The sequence below is a fragment of the Tupaia chinensis genome, unplaced genomic scaffold (genome assembly GCF_000334495.1).
Source record: "Tupaia chinensis unplaced genomic scaffold, TupChi_1.0 Scaffold139491_1, whole genome shotgun sequence".
Classification (NCBI taxonomy): Eukaryota; Metazoa; Chordata; class Mammalia; order Scandentia; family Tupaiidae; genus Tupaia; species Tupaia belangeri.
In genome coordinates, this window is record NW_006199376.1 from 550,888 (window position 1) to 567,755 (window position 16,868).

At 38.7% G+C, this 16,868-nt stretch overlaps 1 protein-coding gene across 1 annotated transcript; it reads right to left on the reverse strand.

Moving 5' to 3' along the window:
- Positions 1-9,251: 9,251 nt before the first annotated feature.
- Positions 9,252-10,259, reverse strand: LOC102484703 (olfactory receptor 56A1). Its single transcript, XM_006162013.1, has one exon. It carries the CDS (start codon positions 10,194-10,196, stop codon positions 9,252-9,254), a length of 945 nt encoding a protein of 314 aa, XP_006162075.1. The 5' UTR covers positions 10,197-10,259.
- Between the last annotated feature and the right edge of the window lie 6,609 nt (positions 10,260-16,868).

A 16,868-nucleotide genomic window follows, 5' to 3' on the forward strand; every position in this document is an offset into this window, starting at 1 on the left:
AGGGAGAAAACCCTAGGGGGAAAAAAGAGACTGAAGAATGATAGAAAATTTCTCTGGATACACCCAAAAAGATAGCCTTATCTTATCCTCAACATTATAACTCTGAGAGATAAGTAACAGAGGAATATTCCCACCAATCCAAGGAGCATGGACCATGAGCAACTGAGGAGGGCAGCGGGTACTTTTCCTGTGCGTCCGTCTCAAGCAGAGGGAGCATCAGTAGTCTTAACCTGAGCAAAGGTCAGGAGTGGCCCTGTTTATGCATGTGGTCTCACAACCAAGATTTTACTTCCATGGCTATTCTTGGTCTAAACTCTTGTTTCCTAAGGATGGTTCTGGAAAATGCAACTGTTGACAATCCTCACTTTCCACAGAGCAACGGCTTGTATCGCTTCCTTAGAAAGACTAATGAGATCATCACTTATACAGTCATCACTCTGAATTGATACATGATAGAATCTCCCAAGGAATATTCAGGCCAACTGTGGGGCTATTTGGACTTTGGGCATGGAATCTTGAAGAGAGAAGAACAAGTGAAGTCTCACATTTTCCTACCCACAACTGCTGGAGAGAAATATTTAGGGCAGAAATGTAGATGAAATATCCCACTCCCTGCACATGTTAACTGCTCTCCTGCCCCTATGTGTCCCTTGGTAGGTACAGGTTCTAGATGAAGTTCAAAGCACCACGGAAACATCAAATGGAGTTGACAGACACGCTAAATAAAGGAATACATTTAATGAATGAATCATCACTCAGTAAAATATAAGTTGCTAAAAGCATGCAGCTTATACTGTGCAAAATATCCTTGTCCTCAAAATTTTTAAAAAATGAAAAATCCTAGGCCAACTGAGGTCACAGTGGTTAAGCTGGCTGGATCCCACACAGATGACTACATACTGCAAGTCCTGGCCCCAGCGGCTGGGGAAACAAGAGGATGCAGAAGGGATTGTGGAATGGCCATCCCCTTCTAGGGAATGCTTTCACACTTTTCCTCTCTCTCTTTTTGTCTCTATCCCATAAGTACATGTGCCCTGTAGCAAATTAAAATAAACAAGTAAATATTCCTTCACTCTCATTTCATGGGATGATGGGGAAAGAAAACTGGAGGCTTCAGTTTGAACCTTGGCTCTAGCACTTCCTGTTTTCTCCTTAGGCAACTTTTACAAGTTCTCAGGACCATAATTTTCTTATCTGAAATATGAGGATAATGAACTTTCCAACACAGAGCTGTTGCTAGATAAAAATTACATTTTTTCCCATTTAACAAACATTAATTTTGACCCTACTATGAACTAAGTACTGCACTATATGTTATAACTACAATACCTCAAAGAATCATTTCTGCCACCTTAGAAAGGGAGATCAAAACTTAATATATACTGAAACCAAAGATTATACTAGCAATAGCAATAATAAATCTTTATAGAGATCTTAATATGTCGTATTATTTCGATTATTGCCTATTCATTTGATCCTCATAAAAACTCAATGAGATATAGATTGTTATAATCTACAATTTACTCATAAGGAATTGAAACAACATATATTTAATTTGAATTGTCTCTCCAGTAAAGATATTTTGAACTCTTAAACACCAGTACCTGTGAATAAGACCTTATTTGGAACTAGATCGCGGAAGTTGTAATCAAGAGTCACCAGTTAGCACAAAGACAGGTAAACTTCTAGTTCAGCCACACTCTGAGAACATATACCAAGATTTCAGCTTGAACTGTGTGTTTAGGAGAACGATTATCTAACTCTATCCTTGGTGAATCCCAGGTTTTTGTTCTTGCCTCCTTATACCAGGAAATGGCCAAGTTTGCATTCCATTTGATACTGACTTTTTTCTGGATTGGCAAAAGTCTTAAGAGGAAAAGTATCTTAAAATCCTGGGCTTATCTTTCTCCATTTTTAACCTTCTCCTAGATTTTTTTTAACTCTTTAACCTTCTCCTAGATTTTTTTTTAACTCTTTAACTCTTTTAAAAAGAAGTTTGAACTTTATTCAAGTGACACTGTTTAGTGACGATTTATCTGGGTAAAACGTGAATACTGAAGAGAATTTTTTATATGTGTACAAATATGTATTTTTACTTATTCAATTCAAATACATTACTCATATATATTATATATTTGGAAAGTCTTCTAACATCTATTGTTGCCATTAAGAAGTGTATTATTGGGAACCAGCAGTTAGCGTAGTGGCTATGTCGCTGGACTCCCACGTAGTCGACCACGGTTTGCGTCCTGGACCCGGTGGCTTAAAACTCACGCCGGGCGCGTGTGCGTGCGTGCCCAAGATCCCGAGAGGAGAATGGAGGAGAAGGGATTGCGGTGTGACCATCCCCCCTGGGGGGTAATTTCTCGCTTTCTGTCTCTATGTCTCTATCTGTCTGGTGAGCGCACTCGCCCTATAATGAAAACCTCTCCAAAAAAAAAAGAAGTATATTATTCATCAAATCACTGTTCTTCTTTAGGTAATATGTTATCTATCTCTCTCTTCAGAACTTTTTGTCTTCGCAGTTTTAAACTGTTAGTGAATGAGTCAAGATTTTTAAAAATTTATTCTGCTTATGATTAATTAAACTTCCTAAGTAGGAAAATAATCCAGCCATTATTTCTTTGGCCATTTCTCCTCTACCGCATCTTCTATACCCTTATCTGTGCATACCCAGTTTGGTGTAGACTGGTTCTTCTTCAATTCTCTTTATTTTTTAACCTTTATTTCATGTTTATTATCACTCAAATTGTACTGATATCAGATTAAACTCTTCAACTTTCACTCCATTTTACCAGTTCTCAACTCGGTTATGTCCATCTCTTATCATTTGTTATTCTTTATGTCAGTGACTACATTTACTAGATTTTCTGTAAGGAAATGAGAAAGAAAAAATATTATCTGATAGTTTCAGAAATATATTCCAGCTGGTGTTTGCTGGCTGTATAAATGTAGTGTGAAGAGTTTCTGAGACTTGTGTTAAATCATCAAATTACCTGCAGACTTTTTTCCTGCACAGTGAGGCAAGAAGACACATAGACCCATAAATATCTGTCTCTTGGCTCAACCTAAATACAAATCAGCATTTTCTTTCACAGAAGTAAGCGTAAGAATAAGGAAACTCTCAGCCTCTTTCCCAAATATAACGGTTTTAAATTTTATTATAAGCATCCAAGTAAAAGTAATTAATTCAGTGACTTTGTTGAGAAAATCAACAAAGGGTTTGTTCATCCCTGGAGTAATTGGCTCATTTAGCTACCGTCTCCATTATGAACTAATAGGAGTATATCTTAACAAACCACAACACCTCTGCAGAAACTCAAAAGCCAAACAGAAAATGCAATATTTGCTTGAACTAAATACCAGGCTTCTGATGTCATCACTGTAGAATGTCAATGCACAAGGCACATTTTTGGAATGTTTGGATGGTGCAACTCTAAAGATTGTGTTTTGAGGGGTTCAAATCTATGTGCCCCATTCACTGAACTTTTATTCTTTATACGTAGATTACCAAGAGACCCCCCTCTTCCTTCTCAGTTATGTGGGGCTGTAAGACTAAGTCTACCCAATGAAATGGCATGCACCACTTCTGGGCATGGGCTTTACTACTTCTTTTATGCTCTCGAAACTCTATTCCTCCCCCCTGAATCCAGATACAGATAATCTGCTAGAAGACACTGAAGCTCTAGAAAATCACGCAACCGTACAATGGAAGAAGGCTGGGTCCCTGAATGACTGTATGGAAGAGAACTTAACCTGTTCACATGCATTACAATTTTGTTGTATTAAACCACTGTCAAATTGGAATTATTTGTTGCAACAGCTGGCAGGTTATCTCAGCTCAGACTGCAGACAGTGAGAAAACACAATCAGTACAAGAAAGGGTGCATACCAAGGAAAGATGACAAGCCTACTACACAATAACTCCAGGGAAATTACTGGAACAATTCCACATAATAGTATTTGTATGCCACTGCCAATTCTGTCTGTCCATTCATTATGAGAAATTTGTTGTTTTATCAGAAAATTGCCTGGTTCTCAAACCGAAATTAATGATAATAGAGTACATACAACACATGGAATCTTGGCACACTGTGCCATTACTGTTGAAGGGCAAAACTTAAGATAAAGCTTAGGAATGCCTTTGAGAAACAAACATGTAGAGAAATCTATCTTAAGAAGAGAGTATATTCAGATATAACTGTCTGACTCGAGTCTCACAGCTCTAAGATAAACATCATCAGAAAAAGAGTGGCGTGGGGAATGGGAGAAGATGACAAAGAAAGGAAAGACAATTTTGAAATTATATCTGAGAGAATTCTTTGGGTGTGATTACTAGTACATGGAACTAACCAGATACAAATAGATCAGAATGTTTTTAGGTTTTGTAAGACATTTGTTGCCAAAGAAACATGAGCTTAACTTTAAATATACATATATATATATATATATATATATAGAGAGAGAGAGAGAGACTTATTTTCATTAAATGGTTGTGCATCTTTGGATTTTTAAAGCATGCATGCAGTGTGCAATAATCAAATCAAATATATTACCATATTCATCATTTTCAGCAAAGACCACCACATGACGATTGGTTTTGATTTTGAATTTTAGAACTTTATCCTAATACTTTATAAGCAGGAAGTTGACTCAAAGGCAGTGTCACTGCAAAAGAAGTCACATTCCTCAGTGCCTGCTTCATAGAAGGTCATGGGGAACTGAAAAAGACACAAACTGGCTGAACAGTGGTGGCACCAGTGAGAGGCACCACTGTGCAAAGCCTGGGGCTGCATGGGAGGTGCAAGTTCAGTTCCCAGATCAACCTAGGCAGGCTACTCCTAGTGGTGTGCATCTGTGGCCCTAGCTGACTGGGAGTCTAGGGCAGGAGGATCACAATATGGTGAGACTCTATGAAATATATATATATACACATATATATCTCTGCCTCTCCCTCCCACACTCACTTTCACTCTCATTAGAAAACAAACTCTCAGGGTTAGCCCAGTGATCTAGTGGTTAAGAGAGCCAGATCCCACATGGTGGACCATAGTTCAAGTCCTAACCCTAGTGGCTTAAGTAACACCAGGTGGGCATATGTGTATGCATGCTCAAAATCACAACAGGATGTAGGAATGAGGAAGGAATTACAATGTGACCATGCCTTATCGGGGGAGGCTTTCTCCCTCCTTCTCTTTGTTTCTCTCTCTATGGTGAGTTCACATGCCCTCAGGCAATTTTTAAAAAATGAAATAAAATAAAATAAAAAGAGAGACTGAGAAAGAGATAAACCTCCCAAGGCAGAATAACAAAAAAAAAAAAAAAAAAAAAAAAGGCTAGGACATTGAAACAAAGGAACAATGGTCCAGAGTGTTTCTCTTGGAGAACATAGCCAGAATCTAGTCTAGAACTTTCCCCATCCTCAAGACTTAAAAACGTTAGAGTATTTACTTCCAAAGTATTCCATGGACAGTTATTGCTTGAAGAATTACATCATGCATTGGCATGGAATGTGAATGAGAAGTAAACTTTTATTATTTTAGGTCACATGATATCTTTGTTACAGTAACTAACTTTATTTACAGTGATTAATTCAATGTAAGATAGGTTTTAGGCGTGCTCTGGTTTTGCATCTTACAAGTTGGAACATGAAAACATTTGGCAAGCTACAAATTTATCCAAAGTTTAAAAATAAAGTTTGATCTCCAGATACCAGTCATAGGAAAAATGGATTTATATAGCAAATGTGCTTAATTTCTTAGTCCTGATTCTAATCCTTACTAGTTTGATGACCATGTGCAATTCATCTTTTTGTACAGTTGCCTTATCTTCAAAACTGGGAATAATAATAATTCATGAGCTATTTGACCATAATCTCTCTGAAAATAAATAACTTTCACAGGACTAATCACACATAAAGAACTAAGTAACTAATGTTTAGTTGAATGAGTATTGAAATGAATAAATATTTATTACATATGGTCCATGGTCAAATACTGATAGCATGAGATATTATGAATTACTGAGAACAAACACTATCCTTATGAATATCTGTCTCATGTCATTGATTTTATATTGACTTTTAAATGTCACTGCAAAAAAGAAAATCAGAGTATATATTATATTGCTCTTATTTTTTTTCAATAATAATTCAAATCTCCACATGCCCTGTGATCAGAAATTGCAATTTCTTCTGTAACCTACCTACCACCTCACTCTCTATGTGTTAAAGGGCCTCAGGAGTTTTCAGAGTACAAAGTTTTCATTCCTTCAAACATCAAACCAAAGTTAACTGAATTTCACTCCAATATTGTTATTCCCATTGACAGTCACAAGGGGGCACTGTTGACTTGCCAAGAACGAAGCATTTCCTTCTGGCAATAATGCCATCGTTGTTTTCTCTATGACTGCACCACTTTGATCTCCGAAATCACAAGTCTCATATTCTTTTTTTTTTTTTTTTTGGAGAGTTTTTTTCGCTATAGGGCGCGTGCGCTTGCTAGACAGAGAGACATAGAGACAGAAAGCAAGACATCACTCCCCAGGGGGGATGGTCACGCCGCAATCCCTTCTCTATTCTCCTCTCGGGATCTTGGGCACGCACGCACACGCGCCCAGAGTGAGTTTTAAGCCACCGGGTCCAGGACGCGAACCGCAGTCAACTACGTGGGAGTCCAGCGACATAGCCATTACGCTAACTGCTGGTTCCCCAAGTCTCATATTCTTAGACTATACCCTGAAACACAATCAAGTAGCATAATGGCTATGTTCTAGGAAGCTTTCTATGATATATAGAAAGTGTATTACTGCTCCCTCAGATCTTTGTTTTAAGCATCAGCCACCAACATAAGCTCTGTTTTTCCTCCAGACAGTTTAATTCCAGGGAGTTTGTTACTTTTGGTTGCCACTGGGTCTCCATTTACGTCTATAAAGGTGCTGAATAACAGTGTTCAGTGGTATTAGATCTTCCTTCTCAAAAGACTCTGTATTCCTCGTGCAAATTCCTCTTGCAGATGTGACTAACATGCAGACCAGTGGGGTGAGGTGAGTGGCTGTTGGCAAGCCTTTGCCCTCCCTGTCCTCATGTTCTGAATACACTCTCTTCCAGAACAATTGGGGCATAGTCAGTCTGTATTAGCAAAGTGATCCTTCATAGATTTTTCTCACTTAAAACAAATTAACAAAACATCAGTGTCCCTGTGATTTTAAATGCTCGATTTATGCTGTGTCACTCTATCCAACCAAGACAGTGTTCAAAGACCTCTACTGAGGCCAGATGGTGGTACAGCAAAACAACTGGACTCACATGAGAAGGTCTTGGGTTCACATTCCAGGCCCTCCATATATCTGCTGAGTATGAATGGGCATCTATGATCCAAGCTGGTTGAGGCTAGGGGTGGATCATGGCATGAAGACCCACTAGTGGTACCTCACCCTCTCTCCCCCTTCTCTCTCTCTCTTGCTCTGTCTCTCTCTTGCTCTCTCTTTCTCTCTCTCTCTCTCTCGTGTGTATGTGTGTGTGTGTGTGTGTGTGTGTGTGTGTGTATGTGTCTCAAAGAAGAGAGATATGTGTAGATTTACCTCGAAGCCTATCCAAGTCCACTGTGTTCAGTTCTTCAACCACTTGCACTGGGCTTGACACTTCTGTGAGTAATCTGGCCCTCTGACCCTCTGTCAGAACCAGAGCAGAGAACCAGCCCTCACATGTGGTTTATCTGTTCCTTGTATTTAGGGCTCTACGATGAAATTAGAAGTTCAATGAAGACTAGATTTGTCATCTCTTCAAGCCACTTGTAAGTAAGGGAATGTTTATTAAGCCCCTTGATAAGCAAAAGCTGTGTTAATTACTGAGAGAGATGACCACAGATGTGTTGGTCCCCTCCATCCTTTACAGATCCCTAACATGAGTTGGCAGCTTCTCTCCCTGTGTAGACCCAGTTTGAATCAAGCTTCTCAACATTATCTTGGCCAATTGCCTTGATCTAGAGAAGCCTGGTTCAGGAATTAAGATCTGAATTTTGACCAACTAACAGTGACTCTTCTTTGAGGTCCTCCTGGGTTTGTACCTGGCTGAAAACACAATGGAGGTAGAGAAAGCTCTCCAGGACACAGTGGACACCATGTTTGAAAGTATCACTTGAATACAAATGAATCATATTTCTATGGATTGTATCTTGCTGTTTTGTAAGCTCACTTTTAAAATCATATATAAAAGGCTTTTTTGAATATTCAGTGTATTGTGCATAGACTCTGATATAATGCAAGTGCTCAAAACATGTAAGCTTTGGTTTTTATTATTACCGTGATTTTTATTAACATATTAGAATACTGAGATTATTAGTCTCCTTCTGGGTAATCAGTGCTGAAGCTGACCCTCATGTCCTCCGAGGGGGAAGTTGGAGCTAGTGCTGGATAAAACTCTTCTAGCAACCACGAGATGGAGAGAAGCCCTCTTAGATGATTTCCTCCTGAAAAATGACAAATGCTAAGGCACCACGGTGGCTGTCTTGAGACGAGAGTCAAGCTTAGAGGTACTAAGAGCCCTTCTGCTAGGCCAATGGATGTCATTTTTCTTTCCTGATATCACTGAGCGACTTTAAAAGAAGCCCTATCCCTACCGTCCACACCAACATCAAGAACAGTTACACTTTTTGGCAAAATCCACTCATAAAGGCATCTATTTTCTACCATATGAAATAGAAGTAATGATACCTGCAGAAATGTTTTGAAGAGTCAATTACTTAAACATAATTGTCTAGGCTCAAAGTAGTCACTAGAGGAACAAGTTCCTTCTACTTGCCATTCTCTCCTGAACCGAAGAAAGTAAATAAATGAATCTAGTTACATTAAGAACTGAGCCCCAGTGTGTGTAAAAAAAAAAAAAACAACTCACCAGCAGGTTACATAGTGGTTAAGGCACTGGACTCCCACATGGCCAACCACAGTTTGAGTCCCAGACCCAGTGGCTTCAATATCACCTCAAGCATGTGTGCATGTATGCCCAAAACCCCAAAAGAAGAATGGAGCAGAAGGGTGGCAGCATGGCAGCATGGCCATCCTGCCTAGGGGATGATTTCTCTCTCTCTCTCTCTCTCTCTCTCTCTCTCTCTCTCTCTCTCCAGTGAGCACAAGTGCCTATGGGGGTGGGGGAGGGAACAACCAAGGTAGGCAATATATTTGTCTACCTTGATGCCTGGGGGGAAAAAAAACTAGAAAGAAAGAAAGGAGGAATAAGATATCTATTTATATATTCACATCCCTCTCTGCAACAATTTCCAAATTCCTTGTTTTATCTCTTTGGTACGAACCCCATATACAATAGGGTTCAAGGCAGGGGGGATAAGATGATGAAGGACATTCAGAAGGATTAGGATGTCCATGGGGACCCTCTTTCGGGCCACATTTGTCAACACCACAACCAGCAGGATGGTGCTGAAGAAGAGGATGAGGATGAAGTGGGAGCCACAAGTGCTCAGGGCCTTCACTGCAGCTCCCTCAGCCTTGAACCTGAGCACAGCTCTTAGAATGAAGGTGTACGAAAGGAAGATGAGGATGAAATCTGAGCCCAGCAGGGTCCAGCCAGCCACAAATTGATAGATTCTGTTAAGGGTAAAATTATCACAGGAGAGCCTGGACACTGACAGATTGGCACAGATGCAGTTCTCAATGACATTCTTCCCACAGTATCGGAGCCGGGCAGTCAGGATAGGAATAGGTGCAGTGAGAAGGGCATTTCGTGCCACAATGAAGACACTAGCTTTGACCACAAACTGGTTAGTGATGATGGAGGGGTACCGCAGTGGGTGGCAGATGGCCACGTAGCGGTCATAGGCCATGACCATAAATGTGCAGGACTCCATGGGGAGAAAACTGTTCATGATGAACATCTGGAGGAAGCAGGCAGAGAAGCTGATGGACCTGAGGCCGAACCAGAAGATGGCCAGGACCTTGGGGATGACGGTGAGGCAGAGCACAATGTCCAGTAGGGAGAGGAGGCTGAGCAGGTAGTACATGGGCTCGTGCAGAGCAGTCTCTAGCTGGATGGTGATCAGGAGAGTGGCGTTGGCCCCCATGGCGAGGAGAAAGAGGAGGCTGAGGGGCAGGGACAGCCAGTGCTGCCAGCTCTGGAAGTTAGGGAAACAGATGAGGAGGAATTCGGAGACAGGGGCAATGGAACCGTTGCTAGGTGATATCATGGGCTGAATCTTAAGGTGAGTAGGTAGGTTCCTCTTGACTATTTATGGGCAGATACAAGAAGCAGTTTTATAAAATTGCTTTCAAAAGTATGTCTCTCACCTACTCTTTAGGAAGTTGATGATATGTAGAGCACTCTTGCTACACAGCACAAATTTCAGGCAACATCCTAAAAGCAAAATAGTGGAATTTGGTAAATACTACTATGGACTTTGGAAAAGAAAGAAATCTATCCAAAAATAAAAATTATAATTATAAAACTATGATGTATTAAGAAGTATGCAATGATAGGCAATAACCTTACTGTAAAGTAAAAGACATGATTAATGTGCAATAAATTGGGCCAGTAAGGTATCAATGTAAGAAAAGCAATATAGATGTTTTTTTTTAATAAGAATCTTGTGAAAATTGGGGGCCAACAGATGATATAGTAGTTATTGTGCTGGAATTCCCACATGGCTGACCACAGTTCAAGTCCTGGACCTGGCAGCTTGCTCTCTCTCTCTCTCTCTCTCTTTTTCTGGCAAAACTCATGTTCAAAATAAATAAATAAATAAATATTTAAAAAAAGAATTTTTGAGAAAATTGTTCATTTGTATTAGAGGGGACTATTCATTGGCCTTTACTTCCTGTGTACACCAATGTAATTTGTGAGGTATAATTTTGTTGCATTTCTTAACCAAGCCCATGGTACAATACAAGAAAATAAACTGTAAATAGATTAAAGCAGCTCTTTGCTAAAACCTCTATCCTATGTGGATAAGAATAACTATGAATGGATAACTATTCATTTTCCAAGGTCTGACCCTGAGCAACCCAGTGCTCCTAGATAAGCCTGAAAGGGTTATGATAAGAGAAAGGGTCACTTTTATTTAAATTTATGACTACCAAACTTCAAGGGGCTCTTGATATTGTCTTTGCATACTCCAAATCTTCTCTGATCAACTTTCTCATCTAGACAAGACCCTTTTCAAAATGTCTTCAGTTCTCTTCAAACCTCAAACTCCATCTCTCTTGGAAGATCATATAAACTACTATATTTTGCAGAAAATAGAAAGTGACTCCTAAGATTTTTTTTCAACTTCCCTATGTAAAACTTATAAATCTTCTTGAACATTTTCCCGTTCTTCTCTTTCATTAAGATAGAGAATCTGTTCAACTTCAAGAATGTCAAACCTTTGGGCCAACCAGATGGTGTGGTGGTTAAGGCAGTGGTATCCTGCATGGATGACTGAGCAGTTCAATTCCTGGATCTGGCAGTTTAGAAAACACACAGGGTGCATGTGTTTGTGTACCCAAAATCCTGAGAGAATTGAAGAGAAAGGATTGCAGTATGGTCACCCTCCATGGGGAATGCTTCTCAGTTTTGTTTTTTTTTCTCTCTCTCTCCTACAAGCATACACACCCTAAATTTTCTTTGATTTCTTCTCCTCTCTGCTTTATTCTGTTTTCTTTTTCTACTCTTTCATTTATTTTCTATAGCCTTAGATAATTACTGTCTCTATTACTAAATGATTACTAAGTCATCAACTTTCCCTAGACCACTCAAGAGCATATTTGAAATGTCTATTTGGATCTCTCAAACTCGCCAAGTCCAAACTTACACAATTTTTCTGCAAAACATGATATTTTTCTAACATCTCCTATCACAGTGAATGGCATAAATATTTTCCATTGCCAGAAGCCAGAGCCTAAAAACTATCTTGAATATACCCTTCACTCATAACTCACAACAAAGAAAGAACTGTCAATTTTCTCTTTTAGTTTTCCTCAAAACTAAAAGGTTTTCTAAATCCATTCACTTCTCCAAATCCAATGCCATCCTGGAAGACTAAACTACCATTATCCCCTGAGTGAAAAATTAGTTACATATTGTGTGGTAATTTAGTTAAGTGCTCCTTCCCCTCAATTCCAAGTAGACATTTCATGACATGAAAGTAGTATGAGTTACCATGCTCACCCACTGGTATAGTATTTGACATGAAGTGGTGCTCAAAGTATCTATAAAATGAATTATTGGGCACATAACCAAAGTGATAGAAAGGCACAGAAGTTCTAACTCAACCTGAGAAACATTTCTAAAGTTTCTAATACCTTGGTTAAGTTTTGATGAACATGGAAGATTTATATGTACAAAAACTGCAGGTAATGAGTTTCTGGTATTGCATTGAAACCTTGGAGAAAAATCTAAAGAAATGCTGGAAGGAAATTCTACGTAATATTCAACCCAACTGAAACCAAGAAGATGAGTTGAAAGAACAAAACGGAGTTGAAAAAACAGAAATCCAGTGTTCTAAGGACTTTGCCTATGTTAAAGATTTGGGAATTAATTAAAGAAAGAGATGACAAAGAAGCATTTCCATTAGGGTAGCAATGACTAGATTTGGGGTACTGTAACTTCACTCTGGGCACATTGTTATGGATGGATTTAGGTAAATCCATGGATTTAGGTGAGAGAGAAGAAATGGAAGGAATGGAAACTGTGATCATCCAGACAAGAAGCCATGAATTTCAGAATAAATGCTGAAGCACTAAAGATGAGAAGAAGAGGCATCTTCCAGTGATCATGTAGGCAGAACTTATTGACAGATTCAATGTAAAGGAGAGGATAGGTTGTATCCATTGTAAAAAGAGAGGTTCAGATGGCACACTGTCTTCTGGCTTGAGTAAGTAGGATCACCAATATGTGAAACACAAACAAATGGTGAAACATAAGCAAAGGAGTATATTTAGTATGTATTGGGACCTGTCAAGGTTGAGCTGCTTATAATTCCCACACACAGAGCTACCTTAGGACATTAGAAATGAGGAATCTGAACAAATTATAAAGGCCATAGCTTAAGATGTAAATTTGGAAGACATTAGCACATAACCTCAGAATCAGGATAAGACTGAGAGTAAAACCCTGGAGTACATCAATATTAAAAGAGTGATGTAAACAAATGAAATTGGTTATGGAAAGGTGTAGTAACAAATGGGATAGGTTTAAGATAGGTGTAGTACAACAGAATAAAAGATGACATTGGCAATTCAATACTTTACAGAAAACCAAAAAAAGACTAGTTGCAACTATCAAATGTGTACAATGTAATGTAATATTCAACGTCAAATAAGATTAATATGTCTATATCCTTAATTTGATTATTACCCTGTATACATGCTTTAAAAACCATGCTGTACCCCCACAAAGATACACAATGGAATGGTGACAGTAGAGACCAGAGTGAAGAGAAGTGAAAAGTTCGTAAACAAGGAAGGGTACATGGGGAGGACTGACAGCATAGCTAAAGAACTCCATTTAAAGGAACCTTGTAATGGAAGAAAGAGCAAAACTGGAATGAAAGATAGTACAACATGCTTATGTGTTTGGATGAAGATGAGAGATTCAGAAATAAGAACATTGATGTAGTTAATTCATCAAGGAAGCACCTTCCATTATTATTTAAATGCAAGTTTATATGTGCACTTGAAATCACTATTTTAAAAAAGTGTCCCTGACCAGCTGGCAGTCTGGTAGTTAAGGTGACTAGATTCCACATTACTGATTGACTGGTCCAAGTCCTGAACCCAGAGGCCTAAAAACAAACTGGGCATGTGTCCATGTCCAAAACCTCTAGAAGATAATGGAGAAGAAGGGAATGTGGCATGACCATCCCCCCTGCTGATTTCTCACTCTCATACTCTCTTCTCTCTCATGAGTGCATGCAACCTATACCAAAAACTAAAAACAAACAAGCAAACAAAATCCATAAAAAAAAATAAAAGAGAAACATAAATGGAGGGACCAGAGAAGTATGGGAAAAAAAATCAGGAAAATATGGTGCTCTGGAAATAAATTTAGTAGAAAATGTCAAGGCATGTATGAACAACTTGTTAGTTAAGCAGAAGTTCCAGAAAATGAGAACAAATAAGTACACCTTAAAGTTTATGCATTTATTGCTATTGCACAGAAGTTTGGAGTAAGTTATTAGTGACCTGAATAAGAGAGATTCACTGGAATGGCGACAATAGAAACCAGAGTGAAGAGAAGTGAAAAGTTTGTAATCGAGGAATTGTAGTTAGGGAGGATGGACAGCATAGCTAAAAAACTCCATTTAAAGAAAGTTTGCAATTGAAGAAAGAGTAAAACTGGAATGAAAAATAGTACAACATGCTTATGGGTTTAGAGGAAGATTAGAGACTCAGAAATGAGATCATTAAGGTAGGTAGTTCATCTATTATTATTAATTTTATTTCTGTAACCCTTAGCACATAACTTTTGTACTTCAATCTCCCTCCACCCTATAAAGCATTTTTTTTTCATTTACACACATCTACATTCTCTAACACACAATGAATGCTTAATAAAAGTCCATAGGTTGAGATTTTTAATTACTGAGGTGTGGTGTTTTACACTGATGGAAAATTTCCAAGGGGGAACATGAGAGAGGATAATCAGAGTGCAGTGTGCTTGGAGGAGCACTAAAGAGGAAAAGGGGGAAGCTCTGATCAATACTATGTATACCAGTGGCAGGGAGGAAGGGTCACTGGGGGCAGAGGGACGGGTTTCTGTAGTAGAACAGAGGGAACAGGTCATAGCACAAAATACATGATAGAATTTGGAGATTTATCATGCTCCTGATTGCAGGTGCTCCCCACAAACTTGCCCCTTGATTGATGGTAAAACCCTGGGCAAGGTTTCTGACTTAGTAGATCTTTTTCCTTGTTCCTAAAACAAACACAGAAAAATCCTATTACTTGTATTATAATGAAATTTCTTGATTTTTCCTCCAGTCAAACTCATGGCCATCTTATCCATACAAAATCTCATCTCCCCATTTGAGTCTTGCACATCCTCTCTGAACCTTTTCTTCTCCATATCCTATTTTCTCATTCCTAATATATGCCCTTCTTAACGCTCTCCTTCTCTAGCTTTGTTTGACATAAACTTCACACCTGTTTAGGCTCTTCGAATGCCACTTGCTGATCTACTTATCTATTTATTTGCTTTCATTCACCTTTTAGCTATTTGCTTGTGGAAAGGTCAAATTTGTATTGCCTGAAACTCATCAAGCCCATGACATTTGCCTCAACTCAGTGTTACCACTTAGGTTCTAATTCTATTAAAGTTTGCTTCATAAGTACTTAACATTGTCAAATGGGAGTGGGATGGGAAGTCTAAAATAAGAAAGAAAGAAAAGAAAATTGACTCTTAGACATCCCAGAATTTGGAAGTACATCCCTGAACATATATGAATAATGTGGACTCATTGAGTAAAAATTGATGAATTCTAAAATTGAATTGACCATATTAACTGACATGTGCCAAGTGTCTGGTATGTGCCAGGCATTTTTCTAAATGATTTATGGGAATTAATTTATTTCACAAAAGTGCAATGCTAACAGCAAAGTATTTAAGAATCTTCCTTAACTCTATTCTGATTAGTCCACCCAAATTATACTATATAGTACAGGACATTATGTATTAAGAAACCCCTTTTCAAACTCAAACATTGCCATAGAGGTTTACAACTTATAATAATATAAATTTCTGTTTGGGGCAGGTCACTTTTAAAACTGTAGATGCATGTCCTACAGAAATAAGAGTATCAGTAATAACTCCAAAATAAAACATGGCTAGCTTGAGCAAAAGAGCAAAACTAAGATTGCCACAGGTAAATTCATATATGAACTGATTTTAATTAAATATAGAAAGAACTTTCTAATAGTCTAAAGGATGTTTTCCCTCTCTATTTTAAACTGCTTTTCTGAGACAGAGTTGAAGAGAATATTGACCAATTTCTTCACCAACACTCTCTGACCCATGTACAGGTGTCCAGTGTCATACTAAGCCCTGCATGTTTGCCAGTCCTATCCCTGCATGCTTACTCTACTGTAAGACTTACACTTGACCTTCTGTCTCTGGTCAAGCAACATGAAGCCCAGAACTATACTTGCACTAAGTGTCCTAGGCAAGCAAGAAGAAATGGTCTGTAGGAAGACAGAGAGAAAGAGAATGTAGGAGGCTCCTTACAGAGGTGCTCAGGATTTCTCGGTGCTAATGCGTCCAGGATCACCATACTTCCCAACTCTCATTTTTGTTTAGTGGAGGTTGCCCATAAGAAAAGGATATTTGCCTCCCTATATCCTTCTCTGGTCATTCTTCCTATCTATGTCCAGGACAGTCTGTACTCACCTCCATTGGCCCTGGAACTTACAGAAGATGCAAAAGCATGAGCCCTTTATGATGTGTCTGCTGTTGTAACAACCATGCTGGGACTTTGATGAATAAATCTTGAGAGTTTTATGAGTTATTTACCCCTCTTTTCCCTCCCTTCTTAGACGCAGATGGGAGAAGGTAGCTTTGTAATCAGAGACTGGAGGATAAGGAACTGAATCCTTTGGGAAGCTTTCCCGAATTCCTCTGGGAACGGAGTTGGGACATGAAGAATAGAGTGGTGTGAAACTGGCGTAAGAAGTTGCCAAGAATCCAAAACTAAAGATTTTACGCATAAGCCTAAAGCACAAACATGAATGAAAATGCAGGGGAAAAGACTATATAGCAATGTCCTTTTTAATAAAAGTAATAGTAATCATAATAACTCCAGTGTGTTGAGTGCTTCATGAGTCACCAAGTTCTCAATACATTTGTTGTCATCACATCTCCATTAGATATGGAATAGAAGGTATTACGT